The sequence below is a fragment of the Heterocephalus glaber genome, unplaced genomic scaffold, assembly GCF_053883595.1.
Source record: "Heterocephalus glaber isolate CG9 unplaced genomic scaffold, H.glaber_assembly_v1.0 deba00001442, whole genome shotgun sequence".
Classification (NCBI taxonomy): Eukaryota; Metazoa; Chordata; class Mammalia; order Rodentia; family Bathyergidae; genus Heterocephalus; species Heterocephalus glaber.
In genome coordinates, this window is record NW_028258296.1 from 21,620,194 (window position 1) to 21,642,707 (window position 22,514).

Genomic DNA, 22,514 nt, shown 5'->3' on the forward strand with positions numbered 1-22,514 from the left:
ATTCACTTTGCCTGGGGCTCTGCACCAGCAGCCTCTTTGAAAAGAAACAGACAGGCCTCTCTGAGGCTAAGCTGACCCACAGATTCAGACAATGAACAAAGATGTGCTTTAGATTCTTCAGTTACTGAAATTGAATAACTTTTATTTTTTGAAAGCAAGTAAAAGCAGAGTAGATTCCTAGAGTTTATATAACATTAAAATAAGTCCTTGAGAATTGTATTCACATTTTTCTTCACTTCAGGTATATTTTATTTCTCAGATATCAAAACATCTATGGACGTGACTAGTAAATACCTTTTGCATAAAAGGATAAATTATTTATTGAAAGTCATACTTTGCCAGAAGAGAACATTCTGCTCAAGAGTAACTTTTAATCATTTAGTCAAGTCAGTTTTCTCCAGCTTTTCAGTTTGGTGTCCTGTAGGGTAGGAGAGGAGAAGCAATAAGAAGAAATACTGCTGAGAGGTGAAGGCAGTAAGAAGAAATCTTCAATTGGCCTGGCTCCATGCCTGATTGCTGACAGCAGAATGGGTTTGAAAGGGCAGGGAAGAACAGAGGTGACAGGAAAGGCTTTTAGAAGTTAATGTGATTCCCAAAACATGGCCTGAAAATGAGTTAATGACTGGGAACCGAAACCGTTGGTAAAAGTAGAGTCCCATATGATAAATGTAAACATATTGTATACCTAAAATGTACCAATAAAAGAATTTAAGGAAAAATAAATAAATAAAAGATCACAAAAGGAAAAAAAAAAAGTAGAGTCCTGTAAAGTGGCCAGACTAGATAGAACCAAGACACCAAAATGAAGATAGATATGAGTAGATGTCAGCCTGGACTATCAGCGCAGGCTAAGCAAAGCCCAAATGATTCAGGTTTTAAGTCAGGTAAAGTTGGACAAGATTGCTCACTTGTGGTTGTTCTTTATAAATCCACATGCACACTGTAGCTACTATCCTCCATACTCACACCCTAACGCGGTTGTTTTTAATTGATAGCAGAAACAAATGGAGAACACTGAATGGCTGTCTTAAATTCTCTCCTCATCCAGTGAACAATTTACACAAGTATATCTAGTGGCAAGAAACACTTTCCTGATTTCTGGGGGCGGGGGGCAACTATTCTTGTGATCTGCTTCTGAGTTTAAGTTTTGAATATATTGCTTTACAGCTGGGTATAATTTTTCTTAAAAGCACGAGAGACTGGCATAAGAAAATAAACTGCCAAGAAAAGTTGAAATGAAGTGTTTTATTCTGCTGAATGAGTCACAGTTATAGGCAGACTTTTGGAATTGCCAGCCAGGGGGCTCGGCGGGGGGAGCTCACGCTGGAAATCAGTACCATAAGATAAGGCTGAGCTGCAGGGGAACAACTTTGGCAGCCACATGGTGAACGGGGATATTGCATTCCTAACACACCCAGAGAGCACCAACAGGCAACAGCTGCCTGTCAGGAGAGAGCAGGTGGAACACTGCTTGGAACAGAGGAGATAACCTGCTAGGAAACAAAAGTAGGGAGCAGCATTTTTGCACTGAAATCCAGGGCACCTTTGTGATATGGATTTATTTACTTCTGCTAACTCCATTTGTTCATTCAACATTTATTAAGCACTGACTCACCTAGATGCTGGGGAGGCAATGAACAAAACAGCCATGGCCCTTCTATCATACACCTTACCACTGGAAGCTGTGATTACACAAATGTCTCAGTGTAACCATGCTCATGCTTCAGAGAAGAGATATCTGATGCTGTAAAAGTATGAAAGGAAGGACTTGTCCTAGTGAGAGAGCTCAGGTCAGGTTTGTAGGACAGTGCTGGAATTTGAAGGAAAACCTGGTAAAACAAAGTAAGAGAGGAACTCTGCACAGAGGGGCTAGAAGGGAAATATTCCCCTCAATATTCCTGAATGGTGCAGCTCTGACACTTTATTTCAGGTTTTGGAATTCTCCCCATTCAGCCCTTTACCTGAAGGCTTTTGCTGTGAAGGTTCCTCCCCAACCTCAGTCACTCCATCTTGGTTAAATCCTGCTCTTTCTTTTTGGCTCAGTTTAGATAGCCTTGCCTTCAGAGAATCTTTCCTGCACCCCATCTCAAACCTGGTTTAGATGTTCCCCAATGGGTTACAATTATCTCTAATGCTGACCCTTTTATAATTTATCATTGTTCCTGTTAGGTTGTGAGCTGCTTGGGGGAAAGGAGCTGAAATTTGTTCACTGATATTCTCATTGCTTCCCACAGTGCACTGAGTTACTGAGCAATAGATATTTATGAGAGGAGAGAAAGGTTTATATATGTCAGGTGATGGTAGTAATAACAATGATAGCTAATATTTATATGTCACTTACTATCCGCTAGATACTGTTGAAGGTATTAATAAAAACTTTTTTCAACTAGCCAATGAGGTGGCTATTATTTTCTGTTTTATGGAACCTATTAAGTCCCAGTTCCTCATCTGCAAAATGAAAATCATAATATTACTTACTTTATAAAATGAGGACTGCAATCAATAAGCAAATTACCTGCATGGTAAGTGCTGGTTAAATTCTGTCTGTTGTTATGATTATTTGCCTTGTCAAAGACACCAGAAGACTCCAGTTCTTAGGGAAGTGAGAACAACTTCAATCTGCCCCTGACCATGGCTGGTAGAACTGATAAGAGTCTTCATGAGAGATCATGCTGAGAGTAGGAACAGATAAATCCTTCCCTGCCTGCTACCCTTCCCTCCCCAGCAATACTCAGAGAGGGAACCATGGTAGAGAAGAGTGTGCAGGTGATCAAAAGTCTCCAATAAATAAAACTTTCCCCTTAGTGTTAGACAGTTTTTCAGTGGTTTCCACTCTGATGGTAGGCATACTTGCATAAAAAAGAAAGAGAGAGAGAGAGAGAAAGAGAGAGAGAGAGAGAAAGAATGTTCATAAGATAATTTGGTAATGTGATAGTGACAAACAATGAAATTTGGAGCCAGTTGGTCTCATTTCAACACTGATAATAAACACAACCTTGAACAAATTTTATAGACTTTCTGAGCCTCAGTTTTGTCACTCATAAAATGGCATAATAAAACCTATCACTAAATAAATATTAGTTCCTTCCCCAATAGGCTAATTATCATAATCTTTCTGATACTCAGTGTCTTTATTTGAAAAGTGCCAGCAAAAGTTATACGTATATCAGGGAATTTAAATGGGATAATTTGTAAACTATAAAGCATTACGTAGTATTCAGACATTATTAATCAGTCATAAAATATTTGTGAAGCCTACTGCATACTAAATCCAGTGGTACTGGTCAAATACATTAACTGAGGCAGGGCCTTGCCCCCAGGAGGGAATTGCTGGGGGTGCAAGAAGCCTGTTCTTCTCCTTGGTCCAGAGGGAAAATGCAACAAGGTCAGAGAAAGGCCTTGTGGCCTGCACACCATTAAGTTCCTGGCACTTGGGCCTCCCTAGGGGATATCTGATACCCTACCCCAGCTATCAGTTGATAGTTTGCCAGACTGCTTCACCCAGAGCTCCAGGGACAGGGCTGCAGAGAGGATTTCTAAATCTTCAAAATAGGGAGGAAAAGAAATCTTACAACCAACAAAAACAATGACCTGAGTACATGGAAGTAGTTGTGCTGACTGACAGGAGGCTGCCAAGGATGAGCAAAGGAAAATCACTAGAGACTCCTGTGTTTCTACTGCAAGTGGATTCATTAGTCTGAATACACTGATTCCCAGCCCAGCAAGGCAGGCATCTGCTTTTAAGTTCCTTTTGAGTTCTTTCCCTTTTCCTTCTGAGAAGATATAAAATGAGTAAAAGGTGAAAGGATTCTTGCCCAACTATGAATCAGGAGGAAGCTTAATCACAGAGGAGTCAAGCGTAGTATTGTCTTAGAGAAAAAGAACTTGTAGAGACAGGTCCCACATAGATCCACCCCAGATTTTTCAGAGAAGGAATTTCTTCATCGAATGTTCCAGACCTTCCAAGTAGAGGAAGAAACCATCTGCTTCTACATTGAACATCTGATACAATGTGCCCAGCAGTCCCCCTGTGAATGAACAGGATACTTCTTTACAACATGACCCACAGGGACAACCTAAGTCCTCTCTGCAGCCTGAAGTTTGTGACTCTTCTTGTTGCCCTAAACCCAGAACTTCTATTCCTGGGAGCTGAAGTACAGCTTCAAGACAATGGCTATGATGGATTACTCGTTGCAATTAATCCGCAGGTACCTGAGAATCAGAATCTCATCCCAAACATTAAGGTGAGTGTCAATTCTGAATCAATGTTATGATCTCATTAGATCAGACTTGTAGGCGTCATTAAAAAGCTAACAACTGCACCTGATTTGCATTTGACTGGTACAGAGAACAGCACTTCTTAAAGATATCACCAAAAATCATGATTGTGATCAAACCAGTTTGTTCATCTAATTGTGTATAATTCAGTTCACAGAGTAATGATCTAGCTCTCTTTTTTCTTATCTGTTACTGTCGTCCTCTTTTTTTGTTGTTGTCTGTTACTGTTAATTTTCATTTTGTTGTTGTTTACCTACATGATTGTCTTGGGGATAACAGCTCATAAAACTAACATTCTATTACCGCAAAGTAAGACTGGGTATTTGGTGAATAACCATAACAGTACTTACTAGAATCATCCTGTTGGATCTCAACCCGAGGCTGAACATTCTCAGACAGAAAAGGTAAGAGTCTGTATTGAGTGCCAGAGAACAAAGCTATCTTTTCACCTGGTGTTCTGTAAATGAATGTTTCACTTGAATATAACAAGGGAGAATCATTACTCAAGAGCCTCTTTTTGGTATTGCCGGAGTGAAAGATGTATCATCATAAGGTGTGGTCATGAACATGCCTACAGATATGAAATGAAAAGGACTTGTTTTGTGAAAGCTTAAAGCCCTTTCAAAATTTTAGGATAATCACGAGGGCAAGCCTAGACACATAGTTTCCTCTCTTCCACATAATTATTAAAAATTGTTTTTTTACAAATTTTGCTCTTATGTTTTCACACAGCCAGAGAACCAAAATAGAAATGATTTACAAGTGATAAAAACGTTCTCTTTTGGTTTGTGTATAGGAAATGATAACAGAAGCTTCTTTTTACCTGTTCAATGCTACCAAGAGAAGAGTGTTTTTCAGAAATATACAGATTTTAATACCTGTCACATGGAAAGTTAATAATTACAGCAAAGTAAAACAAGAATCATATGAAAAGGTAAGAAGCCAGCATTTCATTAAATAAGCTTACCTACATTGGAAGGGAAAAAATACCAAAATATATTGTGTTATAGAGGTTAATACACAACTAATACTTCTGAGCAGTGTTATTAACAAAATGCATGGATTGTACCCCATAAACACATAAAATTATTGTGTCAGTTAAAATTTTTAAAATTAATAGAAAAAGAAAACTATGTGGAAATAAAATAAAAGAATGCAAATCACGGAGTAAAAAAATAAGTAGAATGGCATTTCCCAAGTAGCTTTTTAGAAGGCCTCTTTGTTCTGTAAGTAGCAGGATCTTTGCTGAAATTTTTGGTTGAGGACCAAGAGTCGGTTGTATCCTGCTGAGGATGAGTAGTGAAGGGAACATTTCCAATTATGAATATCTTTTTTAGTAATATGCATGTCTAGACAGAAACATAAGCCACCCACGCATATTAAAAATATGACTGTTTTCTAATAGTATGAATTATCATAATTTCACCTTAAATCAAGTCCAGGATGTTAATTTAGAGGAGTAAGGAAATAGGAAGGAAGGCCAGAAGGTTGAGGGTAGGTGGGGGAAAGGCTATCTTTTCTTTTCCAACTGAAGAAAGAACTTAAACTCAAAAGATTCTCACAATTGCCGATCATAGGTAATCACCCATAAGGTTGCCTGCCATGTACTGGTATGTACACTCCAAATAAATATTAAATATGTCTGGCCAGTGACTGTTGGAAATTAATGTGAACAAGAGCCACTCACAGCTACCGGAAGGGCCAGGAGAAGAGGCCCTGAGAACTTGGCTCGGGGATTCAGCAGTAGAGTGAGCTTGAGATCTCTAACTCCAGCTCAATCAGTATAGCTAGAACACATGACACAACTTTCCTTTTTCCTTATTTGTGTCTTTTGGTATGAATGATCCTAAGATTGTTTTCATTCTTAGCTCTCCTTTGAAGTTACTCTGAGGATTTAGATGGTATAGCAATGTAGATAGGAACCCTAAAATCCTAAAGAAGTTAAAGGAGCCTTTAAAAGCATTTGATTTATGATCAATGAAAGCATCTAGCAATGCTTACTATGGAGATAAGATAGATAAGTAAACTGGAATAAAATGGGAAGAGAACTAGTGTTATTAAACTTCAACTAAGTGCCAGGTATTTTACATATATTATTGAATTCCTATGGAGCCTGAAATTAGTTACTGTAATTGCGTTTTAGAAAATTGTATCTCACATAAGATAAGGATATTGTTCCAAGTGAAACACCTAATAAATCACAGCGCCACAATTTGAATGTCTGTTCAACTTCAAAATGCATGTTGTTTGCACTAAGCTATGGAGTTTCTTATTATCTATAAAGAGCACATTAATCAATTTGGCCTTTAGTAAAAGGGGAAGTATTAGAAACACCCAGGAGCAGAACTAGGTTACCAAAGGTAGCAATCCTGATCTTAATGGCAGGGAGAGAAATAAATAAGTCATCCATACATGAGATTATGACAAACCAGAAAGATCAGAGGAAAGAATAATCATTGAATTCTGTTTATGTATCTCATGGATTCACAATGTCAATTAACACTGAATGAATAATTATATGTACAGGGACCTTGTGAAACACTGCAGAGGACATAAGGACAAGCAAGGTATTTCTTGATCTTGTGAATCTACAGTGTGGTATAAGTAGGAATCAGGAGAGAAGAGGGAAGATTAGGAAAAGTAGATAAAATCTGAATTATTACAGTCTACAAGGTACAGCATAACCCTGAATAACCTCTGAGTATCCTATTGCATGCAGGGCATTTTTTCCTTTTTTGCTTCAGGACTAAGTTCGCAACAGAAGAGTGAGGTGGTGTCAAAGTGAAGACTATCCAAGGGCATGACCTCTCGCCTTGCAATGCCCTTGGTTTTCTAAAAATAAATAGTAATAATAATTTTTAAATTATAATAATTTGTGTTCATTGGGAAAAACCAAAACATATAGAAAGATTGAAAATATCATCTTCCTCCACTCCTCTATGTCTCACATATATACATACACATAGCATGTACGATATATACATATGGGATCTAATTGCTCCACATCCAGGCCCCTTTATTAACTTGTTTTAAGGGTTGATCTGAGACATGTTATCCTTCTTCCTAAAAATAATGAAAAGTAATGTTATATGTAAATTTCTGCTGTCTTGTTGGCTATTGGAACAGAGACTTTATTTTTGGACTTAAAATATCATGTTTTAACAATAGGAGTTTAAATGGTCACGGCATAAGATGAATTATAATTTCATTAGAATGATTGTTTTCCTGATTGAATTGGTTATAGAAATGAAAGGAAGGACAAAGCTAAAAAGAAACACATCCTCCTGCCTTCACTCATGAAATAACTCATGGTTGTTTTCAAAAGACTATAACTCTTTACAGCACGAATTTGAATAGTATACATGAATGCTCTTAAAACCTCTATTTTGTTACATTTTATAGCATTTTATAATATCAGATTTTTATAGTTTTGACTTTTGAGAATATTTTTACCTGGAAAATGGGAACTTCAAAGGAGGTAATGAAGTGCCATGGAGATTTGCCAAGCATTTGAAATAGTTTTGAAAGTGCCAAATGATTTAGTTGATATTTAGCTATGTCTATTCTAAACCCAACCTAGAAGGCATTCCTTTTCTTTTTTCTTTAACTTGTTTTTAATTTAGGGCATAATTACATCCAGTGAAATGTACAAATCTTAGGTGTACAGTTCAAAGTGCTTTAGTATACATTTATGTCACCAACATCTTAGTGGAGATACAGAGTATGACAATGTATTTCTTTCAATTTAGGCTAATGTCATAGTGACTGATTGGAATGGAGTAAATAGAGATGATCCATATACCCTACAATACAGAGGGTGTGGGAAAGAGGGGAAATATATTCATTTCACATCAAACTTTCTACTGAATGATGACTTGACAACTGCCTATGGATCGCGGGGTAAGTGCAACTAATAAAAATGGGCAGTACTATTCACAATGTTTTGTGCTGAAAGGGGCTCAGAAAACCTGAAATTTGTCAATGTCTTACTTACCACTTGGATAGAGAGGCCACATGCACATGTAAAGGTAAGAGAGAGTGAGCCAGGAAGAATTAAGTGCCTGATTAGTGGCCCAGGACAGGAGTACTCTAGGAATTCAGTGAAGGAACTTTGAGCCAAAGGTGGTCAGAACAGGTCTCACAAAGTGCTTTCAAGGTTGACATAATTTTTTTAATGGAAAGAACAAGAGATTAGTGGAGAGAATATGAATAAAGCTGTGGTTGTAGAGGAATCCAAGGCCTGTTTCAAAGGTGCAGAGAAGTAGATTCTGAGACTGGCTATAGGAGAAAATGATGAAAGTCATAGAGGAGCCAGGTGACGTGATGGATGCCAAAAATACTCCCATGATCAAGTTACCACTGACAGTTCACAAGCACAGTAGTGGCACCATCACGACATTGTTTTCAGAAGATTAATCTGGCTGTGTGATAATCTGACCCACTGAAATCAATGTGGGAGAAACTGGGTATCAGGAAGAAAATTGGGAGGAGTCCAAGAATGAGGCCATCAGACACGTGTTAGAATGGAAGCAGAAAGCCAAAAAGACATTACGAAGAGCAATAAGGACTCCCTATGTGGCAGGAATTCTGGGCTGTCTTGCTGAAAGGTTCAACCTCTGGTTGGATATCAATGGCTGGAGCTTGGGAAAAAAGTCAGGATCACAGGTCTGCAGACTCTGGGCAGGCAGGCTGCGAGTGAGATCTGAGTAAGAAACAGTGAGAAGAGATCAGCTGGTCAAGGGAGAACTTTCTCAAACTTATTTTTTTTAATTTATAGTAGTGCCTTTCAAGTAATGTTTCAAAGTTTTAACCTATTTGAATCTAAATAGATTTTGTTATTTTCTGTATAGTTAGCAGGAAGTGCAGCTTCATGTTATGAAACATTATTATACCTTTATAAAGCCCTGTAAATGATTTTTCCCCCCTGGTTATCATAAGGTGCAGATAATCCTGCACCAACAGATGACATAATCAGTGCTTCTAAATTCCGTGTTAGGCACAAACTCCTCTTAATACTTTCAGCTGGGTCTGTTCTCCTCCCTTCCCCTCTCCTCCTTTGTCCCAAGATCCCCAAATTGCACAATAGGACCCAGCCTGAGTCAATTCAGAAAATGCTCCCTGGGCTTCCAGAACTTAAAATAATTCAGAAAAAAAGAAATATGTGCTTTGCAAGAGTAGTGCATGTGGAAAACTTCTATGAGGAAGTAAATTCTGGTCTTAACTTTGCAGGAAATATAGGATTTAGAAAGGTAAAATATAAAGAATTTGATGCCTAGGATGGAGTTTTTCCATGAAATAAGAGCTGGAAATAAACATAAACATGAATAATAAAAGATACAGGAGGGTGAAAACTGGAGAGGGAATTCTGCCAAGTTTTTTTGTCCCCCCACCCCACCCCGTTTCAATCATTGTTATAAATAGGAGAATTACTTGCAAGAAAAAAAAAAAAACACAGGCATGTTTGGATGGCACAGACTTGAGATGGGGAGAGCTTTATTTGCTCTCCTGGATATACTTTTTCCTGTTTCCCCAGGCCCTGAATTTATAGGCCTCTCTGAAGCCCAATAGAAACCTGTTAGCTTCACTGGGGAATGAGATGATATGGGACTCTTCACTACCTTTCAATAGATGTAGAACTAAATCGCTGCTTTGCATTTACAGGACCATTAATGCTTTCATGTTGTGTGTTTTTTATGATTGTACAGAGTAGGACGAGAAGAAATGGGAGAGGAAAGTGGGAGAAGGAAATGTATTTCAGTTCTTTCAAATAGGATATACTGTGTAGTCAAGTGAGGCTTCATCTTCCTGATCAGTCAGGCCCTTTGCTGAGATTTTAGGAACTTCCTCTCTCTTCCACAGGCAGAGTGTTTGTCCATGAATGGGCCCATTTCCGTTGGGGTGTGTTTGATGAATATAACAATGATAAACCTTTCTACATAGATGGCCAAAATGAAATTAAAGTAACAGGGTTAGTATTTTTTATGTTTATTATGTATTTGACTCTAAAATTAATGAATGTATTATACATTTCAAAAAATAGAAGAAAGCATTTTGAATGTTTTTACCATAAAGAAATGATAAACTTTTGAGGAGGTAGATGTTTTTACTGATTTAAATGTCACATGATCTGAAAAAATAATAAAATTAAATCTATAATGGCAACTGAAACTTAATAAGAGATCCTTTCATTTTAAAAAACTTTATTGCATTTTTAAGAAAAATGGGTAAATATATGGTTAAATATCAAAAAAATATAAAAAGTTATATTCTCAGCTGTCTTTATTCTATCACTGTCTTCATTTTGTTCCCTTTCATCAACTCTAAATAGCCATTTTGATTAATATTTTCTTGATTTATAGTATTTCTTCAGAAAAAATTAAATAAATATGAATATACATTTTCCTCACCTTTTTTTAAGTTGTTGCACGGTGTTTCATTGTGTGGATATCCCATAATTTGTTCAATAGATTAAATCTCATCTTTTGTTATTACCAATAACACTGCAAGATATAATGCTACGCATATGCCATTTCTAATTATGCAGGCAGAACTATATATCTATTGAATTCTTCCAAGAATTACTGTGTCAGAGGATACCCTTAAGTGTAATTTGACAGATAGTCACTGATTGCTCTCCTGAAAGTGACACTTATCACTCCCATTGACAACATTTGAGATCACTTATTGAGGAAGAAATTTTTTAAATTCCATCGTTGTATGATCATTCCCTTCTTTTCTTGATATCCAGGACACGAACCCAAAGGAACATTGACTCAAGATTTTGCTGCTTATGCCCTTGCTTGGGATTCCCAAAGTTCCTCTAGATTTCCTGGTATCTTTCGATTTGATTCTGGTTGTTAAAATCTTCAGCAACACACAACCCTTTCATTGACATAAAATGCTTTACAATCAAGTGGCATGCATTTTTAAATTAACAAACTTTCTTAATAGAGCAGTTTTTGAAATTTTTTATGTGTATTTAGCAAGCTACACTACCTGGAATAAATTATTATCTAAGCTAAGTCAACAAGAAATATAAGTACTTCTAAAACAGAACCAATTTCCAGTTTCTCCTTCTTTTTTAGGTGTTCATCAGACATTACAGGCATTTTTGTTTGTGAAAAAGGCCTTTGCCCCCACGAAAATTGTATTATTAGTAAGCTTTTCAAAGAAGGATGTACATTCCTCTACAATAGCACCCAAAATGCAACTGCATCAATAATGTTCATGCAAAGTTTATCTTCTGTAAGTATGTCCTTGGAATGACAAACTCCTATCAGATTTCATCTCTTCCCAAAATGAACTGACATGTTTTCAATATTTAAAATACAAGACAATTAAGATTCTTTACACTAGCGCTTGTTGGACCTTAGGGCTCATTTAGTTTCTATTCTGTGTATTAAAAAGCAGAGGCCCTCCAAGATGATCAGCAAATTTAAATTTCTTTAGAAAAGTGATAATTTGCTTTCCAAAGAAGGTGATTTTACAAAAGGACTCTAGAGGTCACAAAATAAATTGTTCACATAGTGGTGTTCCTGTACCCTTTCATAGGAAAGTGTTTTAGGTTAATGAGAAGAAGAAAACAGATGATTGTGTTTTCCTGATTTGAGGTAGCAAATCATTTTATATTATAATTGCATTTGCCAATTCTCTTTGTTTTGCATAGCTTAAAACTTGAAAAGAAATTTAAGGTATCACTTGCATCCTCTAGCTGTCTCATTTTCTCTCTGAAGGAAGCAAACAGAATAGCCAAATTCTCAGCAGAGGCCTGCTCTGAAAGCATGGAGTCAGAAAGGAGGGAGTTGGATAACTCAGAGATTTAGAGGAATCAGCCTTTATGACCTGGTGTATCTATCCAACTTCACAAAGACCTGAAAGTCACACCTGTGGGTCTTCTCTCCGAGGGGCTGGGAGCATTGTGGACACGTGGCTATGAGGAGTTTCCTCTTTGTTTTCACAGCTGACCAATTGGCATTGAAATGCTGCTTTTTTTGTTTAAGATTGTTTTTTCTCTCAGCCTGGTTTTAGACAAGGCTAGGAGGCATTTGTAACTTTAAGGTGATTTTTCATATTTCTCATGCTGTATATTATACTTTTAATTTATAGCTTTCATATCTGAAGCCAATCTAATTCCAGATATTTAATTCATATTATTTTGTGACTAGGTACAATCTTTGTAATCCTTTAAAAGACCTACTCAAAAAACATCCAGCTATAATTTTGCAATCTCCTAGCCACAATCATGAAATGTAGGGAAAAAGACCTAAATACAACAAAACAAGTTCTGCTCCTGCATCACACCCTCCTAAGAAGCTCATGTCTTGAGCAGGTATTAACTTCCCCGAGCTTCAGCTTCCTCTTCTATGAATTAGAAATAGGACTAGAGTCTATAAGTGTTCTAGTTCTAAGTTCCCATGACTTAGCAAGAAGTCTAGGTGTTTGTAGAAATGGAACTACTGGGAACAGGTGGTGATACATTACTTTGCAATGCAAACCATACCTTTAAGTGGGATGCTGACACTGATTTATTATTTTTGTTAAGTGCAATAGAGCTGTATTTCTAAATGAAAAGTTTTGGGAAGTAGATTTAAGTTGCCTTTCCTCTTATCCTACTCTTACAGGGATCAATATTTGAAGTAGATCATAAAATAAACATCCATAAATAAAGGTGCAGAGGTCATTTAATATGACTCCAAAGAATAGGCTGGCCAAGATAATATCTCTTGGGGTGTTTCCTTAATACAATATCACTCTAAGAAAGGAGGGAGATTGTTTTTTTAAGACCAAGATAAATATACATGGTCTGTTGTCTGTTATCCCAGTACAAATAAACTTTATGATAGAATTTGTCCTCACTAGCACAAGGATGCCACTGTTTCAAGCAAAGGGTGTCAAGGTTTATTGGTAAGCTTGATGTCCTTTTTGAAGGAAAGAAATACATGAATGTAGCATTTTCATTGTTTTTCTTTCAGCTCACCTTTCCTTAACCTACAGTGGCTTGAGAATGAGAAATGTGTCTGGGAAATGTGTCTGCTCTTACTCTCTGATGGACTCTGCTCTTTTTGCAGGTGGTTGAGTTCTGTAACACAAATACCCATAACCAAGAAGCTCCAAACTTACAGAACCAAATGTGCAGCCTGAGAAGTGCCTGGGACGTTATTATGGGTTCCTCTGACTTTAGTCACAGTTTTCCCATGAATGGGACTGAGCTTCCACCTCCTCCCACATTCTCTGTTGTACAGGATGGTGACAAGGTGGTCTGTTTAGTGCTGGATGTGTCTAGCAAGATGGCAGAGGTAACATTTTGAAACAAAATTATTGTAAATCATTCATCATTTTTCAATTCTTTTCATTTTTAGGGTTAAGGATGATGGTTAGGGAGACAAAAGTTCAAAATAGTTAAAAACATTTTATTTGGTGGAGAATAGGAGGAACAAATTCAGAATTCGGCCCAGAAATCAAAAAATAAAATCCAGAGATCATTTCTAATCATTGTTTTTTAACTGATTCTAACTTTTTCAATCAAGACCCTTTGCTAAAACTCTGACATGTAAAATAATCACTCACTGGTGAACATCATTGCTTGAGATAGTAGACTGAACTTGCAGGGAGCACGTGTGTCCACTATGCATGTTTTTCGTGTCATTGTGTACAGTTTTCTGGCAATCTGGAAGCCTCCTGGAAACCCACTCTGGAAAACTCCAGCTCTCAGAGAATGATTAAAGGCTTAGTGTCTGGAATCAGGCAGATATGTTTTAAGTCTTGATTCCTTCTATTGCTTGCTATGTAAGCAAGATGACCTCTTTGAATTAGTTTTCTCATCTTTAAAATAGATACAATGATATCTAGTTTCATGAGAGTCAACTGTCAAATTTTTAGGAGACTTGCAAGCCAGTTGTTAAGCACAGCCATTATTAAAAATTGAACTGTGGGGCTAGGGTGTAGCTTAATGGTGACAGTATGCCCCAGAACCACACAAAAATTAAACTATTTAATCTTACAATAAATAAAATATATTAGAAAAAAGTGCTAAATGCTCAAAACTCATCACTTCCTAACCTACTATTGATTACACGGTTATCTATGTTCAGGGTTGGAAAATTATTCCCACGTGCCAAGGTTGCCCACTATCCATCTTTGAATGGCTTACAAGCTAAGAGTGGTTTTACACCTTAAGTGGTTAAGGAAGAAAATCAAGAGATTATTTTATGACACATGAAAATTATATTAAATTTCAGGGTCCGTAAGTAGAGTTTTATTAGAACACAGCAACTCATTTATTATATATCCATGGCTACTTCAGTGCTATAATATCAGAGTTAATCACGTGGAAAAGAGAACTTATGGCCCACAAAATCTAAAATTTTTACTATCTGGCCCTTTATAAAACATGTCTGCTAACACCTGATCTATACTGATAAGGTTTTCTCTGTCCTATTGTATTTGTGTGTATCCCTTTCCACTTCTGCAGTCACTGATATCACAACCTGAAATCATCCATGCTAGTAATACTTATCCAATAGAAACTGGCAATTGCTACAAATCAAGTCTCTTTCTTTAAACCAGAAAGCCAGTTATTAAATATTTAATAGCATACTCACTACCTATGTTATAGAATCATCGAGGAAGCATAGATGAGACAATAAATATAAAATTTTGGGTTAATAATTAATAATAAGTGCTTGTTGGGGAGAAATTTTATCTTGTTTTACTCTCTGGATCAATGATTCTGGGATATTTACCTTTTTTGGCTTGTCTCTAAAATACTAGGAACTCCACTAATACAAGTCGGCATCTGGATAGTTTTGTCATGTTGCTTAACTGCAGTTTACCAGAGCGTGATTTTCTCAAATGTATTCTTTGTGTAATTTACACAGTATTGGCATTCTGCCTCTAATGAGTAAGAATGAATGGAAAGAGAAAGATAATTGTACTCAAGAGAAGACTTGAAATAAGCAGAAGAGAAATAAACGCAAAGTAACAAACTCACGGCCAAATAACCTTCCTTCCCTTTCCCTACTAAAACTGTCACTGAACTATGGTGGGCATTTGGCAATGAATTAAAAATGAGTAGAATCTGAGGTATCTATGGAACATTATATTGGTGTTGTGTACTAAGAAGTATGAAGTGCAAGTCTGGATGCTAAGGGAAATGCCTATGTTGGAGACAGAGATCAGTCATCCCTAAATGAAACTCACCATGTGCTCCTTTCTCTTCCTCCACAGCCTTCAAAACAAGAGACCCTAATGAGTTAATTGGTAGCATTATCTGCCCAAACCTTGGCACTAACATTACTGTGGAGTTGGTTAGTAGCTCACAATGATATGCAATTTCCAGGTACAAATCTCAGTTGAACCTCATAGCAATTCTAATTCAATAATCAAGAAATATATTATTATTTCCACTTTACAACTTCAGTATCCAGCCTAAAACATCACCATACCAGAGAGTAGCAGCAGGATAGACTGCTACTCCTCTCCATGATCTGGTCTCTTTATAAGGTCTACTCTTACCTGGACTGAATTTTAAAAGAAGCAATTATAAACCTAATCTCAGATGGTTCCATGTATCTTTGAATTCTAAGCTGGAGAGAAATAGTGACAATATACGTTTTTAATTACAAAGAGCTTGTTCCAAATCAGTCCCTCTTCCTACAGAAGCAGGGTTTTCTGGGGCCTACAATTAATCAGAAAGTATTCTAGCATTATGTCACTCTTTGTAACTCAAAATTATTATGCAATGTCTCTAAAGAATTGTAACTCAAAATTATTATGCAATGTCTCTAAAGAATTAGAATTTGATCATTGAGTTACTTAGTCATACTTTTGTCTACCAATCAAATGTTGTCACTTTTCTTTTTTCTGTTTTGGGACATAGGCTGACAGACTCCTTCGACTGCAACAAGCAGCTGAATTTTACTTGATGCGGATTGTGGAAATTCATACTTTTGTGGGCATTGTCAATTTCAACAGCAAAGGAGAGATCAGAGCCCAGTTACACCAAATTAACAGTGATGATGACCGAAAGCTTCTGGTTTCTTATCTGCCTACTACTGTGTCAGCTGAAGCAGAAACTAGCATCTGTTCAGGACTTAAGAAAGGATTTGAGGTATAGTACAGTAACCTAAAATTTGATCACCATCAGTATCCTTGTAGCTGAGGTTCCTTCTAATGAGGGAAGATCTGCTACAGTGTGGTCACAGCCTCAGTATGGAGTAAAGATAGATCATCTTTAAAGTCAGGGACAAAGTCATAGTCACCACTGTACTCAGCAAAGTACTTGGCATGTAATTGTTGCTTAGCAAATGCTTATTGAAGAAATGACTATATAAATGAACACAACACCCAACACCGAGGGACTTAAACATCATATGGACAATTTCTTAACTGTCTCTGTTTATTCTGGGACATCTCAGTTGTGGCCATTGTTAACCCTGGATTTTCTAGTCAAAATCAATATGTCTGGTTCCTGACTATAGTCATACTAGACCTTAAGTGTATGGGAATCAATTAAGGTCAGAGGCATATTTTAGGAATGATACTTTGTCTAAATAAGCATCTGGGATGTAGTCCTGTGTTAAGTACAGTTATCTGATAGCAAGCAAGACATAAGTGTGGTTGTCGCTGTATATAGCCAAGTGGCTCTCAACCAAGGCTGTCTATGGAACCACCTAAACAAGAAAATACTTAGAGGTTGGGGTTATGTAGCAGTGGTAGAGCACACACTTAGCATGCTTAAGGCTCTGGGTTCACTCTCCAGCACCAAAACAACAAAACTGATGCCTGGGTCTCATGCCCAGTTACTCTAATTTCATTGATATGGGATCTCCCCATCTAATTCCAGTGTGTAGCCAAGGTTGAGAACATCTGCTCTAAGCCCTTTTATTAGTCACTTGGTAGACTTCAGAGGCAAGGCTGTCCTACGGTCCTGTACCCTATTTCCTCTGTGATGGACACTTATGAGCACTATGAACACATCAAAGTGGTTTAAACAGGAAAAGTCCCCAACCACAAGTAAACTGGCACTGGCATGCAGGGTGACAAGTGCTGTGATGGGAAGAGGTGAGAGCTGAATCAGAGAGGGCCTGGAGTATAAGGAGCTGCAGAGGACATCAGAGGCATTCTAGGGAATTTAGAATGAGAGTGAATTCTTGTGCTCAATAAGAAAATGTGTGATCTACATTTCTTTCCCGATGACTGATACTTTTGTTCAGGTGGTTGAAAAGCTGAATGGAAAAACTTCTGGCTCTGTGATGATATTAGTGACCAGTGGGACCCATGAGCACATCAGTAACTGCTTGCCCACCGTGCTCAGCAGCGGTGCAACCATTCATTCCATAGCCCTAGGGTCCTCGGAGGCTGGAAAACTGGAGGAATTATCACATCGCACAGGTAATAATTTCTGAAAACTAATTTTTTTTTTTGGTACCAGGGATCGAACTCGGATCCTTGTGCTTGCACAGCAGGCGGCAAAACCACTGGGCTAAATCCCCAGCCCTAAAAACTAATTTTTGAGAGCATTTCTTTAAAGTTGAATATCCAAAGTACAACCATGAAACTCAGATTATATGGCTTAATTTAAAAAAAAATAGAAAAGACTTTCTTAAAAACTACACAAATCATTACTAAAATTATGAAATGACTAAAATAATTGCTAAAATCAGTCATACAATTTTATTATATTCAATAAAAATGTGTATGCTGATTTACCATTGAAATTTAGAATGTATTAAATTATATTTTAAAAGTGATTTCAGAATATAAATGTAAATATAGAATAATATAAGTAGATAGCAATTACCCTAGATCATCTAGAAATTACCTTGATCCCAAAGCTATTTAATAAACATTTATTGAGTTCTTACATAGTTGACAGAGAACAGGCTGCTTACCATGTGGCTCTATAGGATGTCAGGGAAAGTGAGTTGAACATTGCTCCTACTTCCCTAAAATTAACACTCTAATGCCAAAGAATATTTGTTGGAAAAGGCATCACACTTTATTTTTTGTTTTATTTTATCCATTTAAAGTTAATGTTCCAATCATGTATTTCAGGTGGCTTAAAGTTCTATGTTCCAGATAAATCAAACTCTAATAGCATGGTGGATGCTTTCAGTAGAATTTCCTTTGGCACTGGAGACATTTTTCAGCAAAGCATTCAGGTCAGTATTTCCTCCGTGTTATATTTACATTTTGGTAGGGAAATGGGGGAGAGAAAAAGAGAAAGTGAGGAATAAGTTGATTGTTTTATTTGCTTTATTTGAAAAATTAACAAGGGCTGGGGGAATAGCTCAGTGTTAGAGCATTTGCCCAGCATGTGCGAAGCCCTGGGTTCAATCCTTAACACTGCAAGAAAAAAGAAAAAAGATTCCTTTAAGTTAAAAAAAAGTAACAGTCTGAGTTCTTGGTGTCTTGAATGCTAGGCTTTCTACCTGAGGTCTTTACTTTTGAGTTCTAGGTGATATTTTCTGTAATTACAGTACTAGTTCAGTTTTTCAAAGGTGTTTGAGATAACTTGCTTTTTCTTTGTGGCTCAAAATGTAGGTAAATGAGGGAGCAGGATGGAGGCAGGTCCAGGAGAAAAATAAGAACCATGAATTTGGTTCCATAATAACTTTCCACCAACCAGACTATATTTATTTTTTGCTTCTTTACTGTCTTTGAAGCATCAGCTAGTTCATTAAATTCTAAAAATTTCTAAATAGCTTTTTACCCACAACTTTCTTGATTGTGGTCACAAAAAAACTTCCTCTAATCAAGCCATTTTTAAAAGGACCAATTTTTTCTAAGCAGTTTAAAGATATTTTGTACATAACTGAATAATGTTTCAAAAATTTTTATCTGTAGTTTGCTCACAGATGGTGAGTGAACTTGCCAAGTTAATAACTTATGTAAACAATGAACTCAGTACATTATTGTTAGAAAATATTTAACATGAAGATTATATGTACATAGTAAAGGCAATAACCAGAGTCTTGTTGCTAGAAGTAAAAAAAGAAAAGAAAAAGCCCCAATGCACACTATAATCAAGCTCTCAGAGGTTAAAGAGAAGATTGACAAGGCACCAAGAAAAGCAAAATGTAGGCGTTTGTCCCAATTTGCATGACAGCAGACTTCTCAGCAGAAATCTTAGGGCCAGCAAAAAAGTGGCATGAGATTTTTCATAGTACTGAAGGAAAAATAAAAGGGCCAACCAAGAATCTTGGACCCAGTGAAGCTCCTCTTAGGAATGAAAGAAAGATAAAGACATTCCCAAACTTAGCTGAAAGAATAGATGTCCACCAGACCTCTCCTATAAGAAAGGCTAAAGGGAATTCCTCCAAAGATAGAAATGTTAATGAGGAAGAGGAAAATATCAAAACGTATAAAATTCACTGCTAGAAGTAATAACATAGACAAATTCAAACTGCTGTAATATGGCAAGCATGATAAGCCAGTCATATCTTTAGAATAGACTAAAAGTAAGTCAATCAAAATAATCACTATATTAATATGTCAAGAGATAAGCAATATAGACAGATGTAAAATGAGACATCAAAAATTCACAATGTCAGGAAGAAGAAGCAAAAGTGTGGAATTTTTTCTTTTAGTATGTTTTCACTTTGTCTCTTTTCTTATATTTATAATCACATTATTTTGCTATCATTTCAAAACAGGTTATAACCAAAAGAAGTTTTTTGTAAGCCTCATAGTAACAAAACAAAAATCCGTAACAGTCAAAACAAGATAATTAGCAAGGAATCAAGCCACTATTAGAGTAAATCACTTAACCGTAAAGAGCCTGTAAGAGAGAGAAAAGAGTGCAAGAAATTACAATAAAATTAAAAAATAAGTTACAAGATGGGGTAATAAGACCTTACCTATCAATAATTACTTTATGTGTAAATAGGTTACATTCTCCAATTAAAAGACAGAGTTACTAAATGGGTTAAAAAATCAAGACTCTTGGGCTGGGGATTTAGCTCAGTGGTTCTGCCACTGGCCACGCAAGTGCAAGGTCCCGGGTTCAATCCCTGGTACCAGAAAAACAAATCAAGACCCTTCTCTGTGTTGTTTATAAGAAGTCCCTTTGACCTCTAAAGACACACACAGACTGAGAGAAGAGGGCTAGAATAAGATACTCTATGCAAATGGAAGGAATTCAAAGGAAAGCAGGAGCCAAACTTACATCACATTAAGTATATTTTAAATCAAAAGGAATTAAAAATAGACAAGGAATGTCTTTATATAATGATAAAAGGGTCAATTCAGCAAGAGGAAATATATATATATATATATATATATTATATATATACAGAGTACTCAAATATTCATAGACCTAAAAGAGAGATAGACCCCCCAATACAATAATAGCAGGGGATTTGACATTCTACTTTCATTAATGGACTGACCATCCAGGTAGAAGGTCAACAAGCAAACAGCAATATTAAAGCATATATTATGGACCAAATGGACCTAAGAGACATCTAAAGAATATTTCACACAACTGCAAAATACACATTCTTTTCAACAGCATGTGGAACATTCTCCAGGGTAGAGTATATGATAGACCACAAAACAAATCTCAACACATCTTGAAAAATTAAAATCACGATGAATATCTTTTATAATCACTATGCAATAAGACTAGAAATCAATAACAAGAAAAACTTTGAAAACTATACATATATATGGAAATTAAATAACTTACTCTTGAACAACCAATGGATCAAAGAAGATATCAAGCAGAAAATTAAATACTTTGGTGAAACAAATAAAAATGGAAGCACAACATGCTCAAACTTATGGGTTACGACAAAAACAGTACCAAGAAGGAAGTTTGTGGCAAAAAAAACTTATATCAGAAAAACACAGAAAGATCCCAAATAAACAATCTATTACTAGATCTCAAGGAGTTAGAAAAACAAGAAGAAACCAAACCAAAAATTAGTAGAAGGAAAAAAATAAACATCAGTCTGGAGGCATGACTCCTTGTAGGGTTCCTGCCTAGCGTATATAAAGCCCTTGATTCAATCCTCAGAACATCAATATAAGCAAAAACAAAAACAAGAAAAAAGCACCAATTAAAAAAGGGGTTGGTTCTTCTAAAATAATGAAAAATAAATAGTCAAACCCTTGGCTTTACTAGGAAAGAAGATTCAAATAAATAAAATAAGAGCTGAAAAAGAAGACACTGCAACTGACACCACAGAAATACAAAGATTGATGGAAATTATATAAAATAATTTAAAAATAAATTAAATAATTTAAAAATAAATAAATTAAAAATAGAACTACCACATGGTCTAGCAATCCCACACTACTGGGTGTTTATACAAATGAAATGAAATGATGTATGTCAAAAAGACATGTACACTCATGTGTCGATTGGAGATTATTCATAGCAGCAAAGAAATGGGAACAATCTCAGTGTCCATAAACTGATAAATATATAATATATAAGAAAACATAGTACATATATATCCTGGAATGCTATTAGGCATAAAAAGCCTACCATTCATGACAGCTGAGTGGATCTGGAAATCATGGTATTAAATGAAATAAGCCAGGCACAGAAAAAGAAGTACTGCGTGACCTCACTCGTACTTGGAATATGGGAATGGATCTCATAGAAGTCGGAGTAGAATGGAGATTACCAGAGACTGGGGAGAGTAGAGGGGATGGAGAGAGGAAGAAAGGTTTATCAGTGGGTAAATTTTAGTTAGATGGAAATAATAAGTTCTAGTGTGCTATGGCACAGTAGGGTGACAATAGATTATAATAATGTGCTTTCTATTTCAGAAACCTAGAAGAAAGAATTTTGAACGTTTTCACCATAAAAATGATGAATTAGGAGATAGATATGCTTAATCTGATTTAAACATTATATAATGCATACCTTATTGAAATATCACATGATATTCCTAGAATATGTATAATTTTTATGTTTTTATCTATGAGTTAAAAGTACATTCAAATTAGAAAGTAAAAATGTGAATTATGAATGACAATACATAAGATATATTGTAATTGGCTTTCCTGCTGATAGTTCCCAATAATCTTTATATTTTATTTCCTTTTAATACAGATAAAAAGAATTGTCAAAAAACAAATTTAACGTAAAATATACTTAATATGGTCTCAAATTAGCCTTCACATTCACAATGTTGGCTGCCTCTCCCTAGTTGCTAAGACATCATCAGTCCCTTGAAACTCAGGGCAGGAGCAACCTCTAAAGCTCACTCTGCAGCCCAGGG

General features: G+C 36.3%; 1 protein-coding gene across 1 annotated transcript in view; it reads left to right on the plus strand.

Annotated features, from left to right (window-relative positions):
- Nucleotides 1–3,694: 3,694 nt before the first annotated feature.
- Nucleotides 3,695–22,514, plus strand: part of Clca2 (chloride channel accessory 2) — a 29,146-nt gene continuing 10,326 nt past the window's right edge. Inside the window, 9 exon segments of the mRNA XM_004841571.3 lie at nucleotides 3,695–4,244; nucleotides 5,075–5,212; nucleotides 8,028–8,178; nucleotides 10,138–10,246; nucleotides 11,364–11,523; nucleotides 13,347–13,574; nucleotides 16,157–16,387; nucleotides 17,493–17,670; nucleotides 18,334–18,440. Coding sequence (XP_004841628.3) covers nucleotides 4,035–4,244; nucleotides 5,075–5,212; nucleotides 8,028–8,178; nucleotides 10,138–10,246; nucleotides 11,364–11,523; nucleotides 13,347–13,574; nucleotides 16,157–16,387; nucleotides 17,493–17,670; nucleotides 18,334–18,440 — 1,512 coding nt within the window. The 5' untranslated portion in view covers nucleotides 3,695–4,034.